Source organism: Oryzias melastigma, linkage group LG7 (genome assembly GCF_002922805.2).
Source record: "Oryzias melastigma strain HK-1 linkage group LG7, ASM292280v2, whole genome shotgun sequence".
In the NCBI taxonomy this organism is placed as follows: Eukaryota; Metazoa; Chordata; class Actinopteri; order Beloniformes; family Adrianichthyidae; genus Oryzias; species Oryzias melastigma.
Window position 1 is genome coordinate 25,504,710 of NC_050518.1, and position 6,171 is coordinate 25,510,880.

At 39.2% G+C, this 6,171-nt stretch overlaps 1 protein-coding gene across 2 annotated transcripts; it reads left to right on the forward strand.

Annotated features, from left to right (window-relative positions):
• The first annotated feature begins 4,206 nt into the window (after window positions 1–4,206).
• Window positions 4,207–5,893, forward strand: LOC112159411 (6-phosphofructo-2-kinase/fructose-2,6-bisphosphatase 2). Of its 2 annotated transcripts, XM_024293457.2 has the most exons (3): window positions 4,207–4,837; window positions 5,131–5,253; window positions 5,551–5,888. In XM_024293457.2, exons 2-3 carry the CDS (start codon window positions 5,184–5,186, stop codon window positions 5,712–5,714), a joined length of 234 nt encoding a protein of 77 aa, XP_024149225.1. In that variant the 5' UTR covers window positions 4,207–4,837; window positions 5,131–5,183; the 3' UTR covers window positions 5,715–5,888. The 2 variants fall into 2 exon arrangements, with proteins under 2 accessions (XP_024149225.1, XP_024149226.1); XM_024293458.2 differs by lacking the exon at window positions 4,207–4,837 and having other exon boundaries at window positions 5,125–5,253; window positions 5,551–5,893.
• The last annotated feature ends 278 nt before the right edge of the window (window positions 5,894–6,171 follow it).

The window sequence follows — 6,171 nt, forward strand, 5'->3', positions numbered from 1 at the left end:
GGCCTCTCGCTTCACTCGGGTCCTCCTCTCTCACTCTGTCGCTCACGCGCACACAGGCAGCAGAGCTATTTGAAGTTTTCTGCTGTTTGTCGCTGAAATGACTCCATTAACCGTTATTTTAACTCCTTCTTGTCCTCATCTATTTCTCTCTTTGTTGTAGTTTGGAGGAAAAAACGAGAGTTGACAATGTTCAGGTTTCTGGTTGCTAAAGCTAGCGCTGTTTGTAGCAGTGAAGCTAACAGAACCGGAGCATTAGCTGTTTGAGATGACTCGCCTGCATGTCGGTGAGACCCGACCGGCTGCAGGCGGGGGATGAAGGCGGACAGTGGGACTGAATGAGAACAGGAGGTTGGGGTTGTCTTTGACACTCCGTTGAATTTTAATATGCCTCTCCTCCTTAGTATAAACTTTAATATTATATTTTTTATTAAAAAAAATTAACATTTGTCCGTTGACAACAGATAAAAAATAGCTGCTCGGTTAATTTAATATCCATTGCCCCAGAGAAATAAATAAAATTGAAATAAAAGTTAACTTTTAAAGGCAACAATAACACAACAGATTATTTGAAATCTTGTTCATTTTTACATCAGTGATTGACTACTATGTAGCTTATTATCCTGATGTTGTTGAATAATATTTAGTGTACTGAGTAATTTATTGATTGTTTATTTAAGACAGGGACAGCATACATTGATAAAACTTTTAAAAATGCAAATATAAAAGATTATAGCCTTTCAAACTAATTTCCATCTTTAGTCCCTTAATTTTTTTTTTAAGTTGATCTGTACTAAAAGAACAAATGAAATCAATACAGAAAGGATACAAGACAACAGCAGAAACAACAGGAGTTGTCAATTAAAAAACAACAACAGCAAATTCAAAAACGTAGAAGCAATTATTAAGAAAAAAAGTAGAAAAAAATGAAACAATAGGTAAATAGACGTGACAGAAAAACAAAAAATAAAAAAAAAGACAATAAAAACCAAAGTCAAAAACTATCTATACGGAGCTGTGGTGGCAGTTTTGATTGTCCAAGTGTGAGATTCCCTGTTGGAGAACACATCCTGACTGAAGGCTCTTTTCCTGAGGGGAGTAGAGCAATCATCCCTGGAAACTGATCCAGTAGCCCTGTTTGTGGTTTTTGTGATAAATGTCTGTAAAGGAGGAGGGGCCAGGCCATGAAGAATTTGACCATTACAATTGAGTCATTGCATTTGACATAATTATCCCAGTCCAGCAGACTGTGTTTTCAGTGTATGACAGTGATGGTGGGCGTTGGGCTTTCTGTCTAATACTTTCAGAGCTTCTTTGTGGAGAGTTTTGATGGTTTTGGAGTTGGTATGTTGGCTGATGCTCAGCTGGTTGAGCAGTAATAAGTGTGACATGAACATTCCATCAAAATACAGTTTAGCTGACTCTGGGGTTAAGTTGTTCCTGATATATCTAAAATTGGATAAGTTAAACTTAATTTTGTTACGAGTTTAGTATTTTAAAGTTAAGAATCTAGTGAAAATAAGAAAAGATTCAACAAAGTACCAAAACTACACAACAGGATTTCAGATGCTGGATTTGAACCCATTTCCTTCTGATAAAAATAAATTCTGTTGCATTTTTAGGGCAGCTACAGTCGACAATCATGAGTAAGCTTATATCCAGCTCACATCCCTCCTTCCACTGAAAGCACCTCAGGAGAAGATGTCAATCAAATTCTCAAGGTGGGGGCCAGTGGGCACCACACGCTGTCATTTGACGCGTCTGATTGGTCAGTTTTTAACTTGACTAACTTGCGGTAAGGACAAAAAATATCCTGGAAAAAATAATGATTTGCAAGAAGAACGTGTTAGGAAAATACATACTTGTTCAAAAAGAGTTATTCTAACAAATAAAATCAGTAATAATATTTTATTTCTCTTTAGAAGTTTACAGGATTTGGGCTTCTTGGAGAAAATGTTGTATTTTTTGTTACGGTGTTGTTAGTTGCCTGTTTGTCTATTATTACATCAAACTGAAAATGAATGTTATAATTGTACACCCATTGAAATAATTTTACAAACACATGTTAATGTTTGATTACATTTATTTTTAGACTAGACTTGAGCTCCCTCTTTCTTATTCATATTAAGACACTTTGAAAAAAGGACTTCTTTTTATTGATTAATATTTACATTCAAGATTCTATTTTATGTTTCGACTTCCGATAAGGAGAGCACCGCCACTTCTTGTTGTCCACTTAAAGCACTGCATACACATAGCAATAAACATTATATTAAAGGTAAAAATCGTGGTTTGATTTGTGAATCGGATCGCCACCTAGGCACTGATCCACCGCCCTAATATATCCATATATATATATATGATCAAAATACCTAAACAACATGCTGTGGGAACACAAACACATGGTTACTTTTTAAAGATTGTGCAAAATCAATGGATGAAGAAATAATTTGGGATAATCTGCAGCTGTGAAATAAACTCACCTAAATATCTTTTCCTAACGATCACAAATTGACAATAAGAAACAAGACAAAGTTTTTAAGTAATTCTTACTAATAATCACACCCTGAATATTGTCTGGCAAAATGTTTTAATTTGTCCTTTAACACGAACAACATTTTGAAACCAACTAAGTCCAGGAGTTCAAGCAGATGCGATTTTATAATCAAAGTATTTGTAGTTTTTTTCGTTACCTTTTTTATGGATAATTATTACCATTCTTTTCTTTAATAGACACGATGGCTTAGTATGTGGAATAAGCTTTTCCCCATATTTCCATACAATTATTAAAATAAGGAAGAATAAAAGAGCAGTAGGCTATAACTTACACAAGGAGTAACTATTAACACATCCTTTACTTTGTGTAAAATACTGATGTTACTAATATTACTTTCTTAATCAATTAACATGTGAATTCCATTTCAAATTACCATCCATTACAACTCCAAGAAATTTATTTCACTGGCTTCTTTTTTTTTCTTTTAACTTGTCCTGTCCTAGAACTTGAGAGGTTGTTGCGTTATTCCCTCATAAGGTATGGATGTACATTTGTTTTTTATTAAATAAAGAAGTCATGCTTTGTTAAACGTGATTGCAGAAATGTTTGCAGAAAGGTCCATTCTTTAGTCCTAAGTTAATGACTGATTACCTGTCATCAGTCGGAGATAGGGCGGGTCACGTGGCCAGGATTCTCAGAGGTGTAACAGCTGCGCTGGCATTAAAACTTCAGTGTTATGTCTGTTTTTTTTTTTTCTGACTGCATGTTGACATCATCAGATGTGTTACTAAATATAGGCGGGGTCTTTAGATTCTGTTGCCACATATGTCTGCCACATATGGAGTCATATATACTAATAAAAAGAACCAAGATTATCAGGCAGAGGAACATCAAAGTATTTCAGAATGTATTTTTTTTATTAGACAGGATGTATTGTAATCTGAGTTTGATGTTTTGGTCTCCTGCCTGATTTATTTTTCTGGAATAACCTGTTTTCCTCATCTTGGGGAGCTTGACTTTTTCCTGAATGAATGACCAACAGCAGCTGGTGGTTTTCAGTGGAGCTGGTGTCCAGTGCAGACGAAGCTGCGAGCATGCAAGCGGGAGCTGGGGTCCCGTACCTCTGTGCCGTCACCTGAAGAGGATCCTTTCTTAGCAGGTGTGATGCTGAGCAGCAACGTGGACAGACTATACCCGACTTGTTTTGATACAGTTAACCACAAGCACAGACGTTTTCATCTAATGTGACTGACAGACATGCAGAGTAAATGCTGAATGTAAATGCAACATTTGATTGAATGCATGAAATCCCCAACTCTGTATATTTTCCTGTTACTGAAAAACTTGTTCTTCTTAAATTTGTAATAAATCCTTTGCATTGCCATGAAACCAGTTTGATTATCGTCATTACCCATTATTACAATGCACACGTGAGCATTCTGGTTTTTCACCTGCAAGTAGAGACATTTCTGAACCGCTTTACAATTCTGAGTAAATTGTAGCTGAGGGGCTATTTACAAATTCTATATATTTTTATGTTATTGAAAACCTTGTTCTTGTTAAATTTGTAATAAACACACTGCGGTGCAATAAAAACATTTTTTTTTTTTTTCACAAAACAAACCATTTATCCCCATGAAAAAAACAGTTTAACATTTCCAAAGGGGTTTCATGATGGTCAGAGGTCTATGGCCACGACCTGGAACCGAACTCGTTGCTCCCAGACTGAAGCCCAGTGACATAACCTTTGGGCCACGGCTGACTGTTCCTCAGCAGCAAAGCGCCGGTTTCGACGGGCACTTTAGAACGCCGCTCTGGACGGGCAGTTTTGACAGCACCAGAACGCCGCTTTCGACGCGCAATTTGCACACAATAAAACGCCGCTTTCGACGCGCTATTTGCACACAATAAAACGCCGCTTTCGACGGGCAATTTCACACTATATAACGCCGCTTTCGACGCGATTTTTCACACAATAAAACGCCGCTTTCGACGCGCGTTTAGGGACGGCACAAGACGGCGTAATTTACGTGCTCCTTTCAAAACGTGCTTGCCATACTGAATTCCTCACATCCGTGAAATGCGCAGCAGAATCTGCGCGTTCATGTTTGCGTCAGAGGGGATCTACTCTCACATTTACGGTAAGTGGAAACTCTGACGTAGAGAGGCGCACCTCCAGCTCGGACGGACACTAGCCGGCCGACAGACGAGGACGCAGCAGAGGCGCAGCGCGCGGCTCCTCCGGACACTGCGGCGGGCGCAAACTCTCGGTGCGGCACAAACCGGAGCACGCGCGCACTCGTCGGAACATCCGCGAGACTGCGTTTCCTCAGCAGAGAAACGGTACTGATGTGAATGTTGGAGTGAATGCTAATTAAAACCTGGATTCGGCTGCTGCGTAAAATCGCTCTGATCTCGTGAACCCACAGCTTTTCTGGGGCACAGATGTGGCTGCAGCATCTCTCTGTTTTCCTCATCCACTATGTTACCATGGTCACCTGTGCTTGAAACCCGCTTCATGTGTGCTGCATAGACTCTATGGTGTGCTGCAGCAGAGTGCGCAGGTCTCTTCCTATCAGCTGCATTCACACTGACCACTGAGAGACCCGTGCCTCTGCTCTGCTCTATCTCCTCAGAACAAAGTCCCTGAGAAGCTGCTGATTTTAGGGGGAAAGGATCCAGTTTCATCATGTCGAGCAGCCAAAGAGACTCTGCAGAGGCCAAGAAGAACGACGTGCGGCTGAACGACAAGAAGTGCTGTAAGTAAATCCCAGCTCGGTTCAGTTCTGCAGGTGAAGTGGAAACACAAGAGCCCGGCTCAGATCCACAGCCTGCAGGAGGGGGGGTTGTCTGTGGAAAACAAAGAAAAGAGGAATGTCTGTGAAATCCCCCGTGACCTCCTCGGTGACCCCATCTGCTCTCAAGAAGATTACTTTCCCAGGATGCATCACTTTCTCTGTCATCAAGTTAACTTGTGAGATTTTTTAGTTAACAGTTTCTTAGCAACAAAACCTCAGATGTGACGTGAGGATTTGTGTTTCTGTGTGTTTGTGCAGCGTGGGCTTCTTACATGACCAACTCTCCCACCATGATCGTGATGATCGGCCTGCCTGCCAGAGGAAAGACCTACATGTCCAAGAAGCTGACGCGCTACCTCAACTGGATAGGAGTCCCAACCAAAGGTGTGTTGTACATCTGCTGCACTTATATATGCGTTTAACTTTTATTTGTGTGTTTGGTTTATCTGTAATGATCACATCTATTACATGAATGGTTATAGAGACAGATCATGTAATCAGCTATCATTTATCAAATCACTTTTCCTGCAATTTATGACACATAACTGTGCTGCATTTTGAGAAAGAGTAAGTAAATGGTGCAAAAAATAGAATATTTATAACATGAATGTATTTAATGCAGTGGTCTGCAACCTTTTACAGTAAAAGAGCATTTGAGCTTTTTTTCTACTGATCAAAACCTATAGAAGCTGCAAAGACTTATTTTGATACTGCTGTGCATTCATTACAATGTATTTTTTTAAATAATTAATATGAATTATGTTTCATTTCTGGCATGAATAAAAACAGAAATATAAGGAGAAACTGGCCTTTTCTTAAAATGTGATTTTTTTACACATTTGACAGAAGCTCATATGACCTCCTTTCAAAACCAAAACA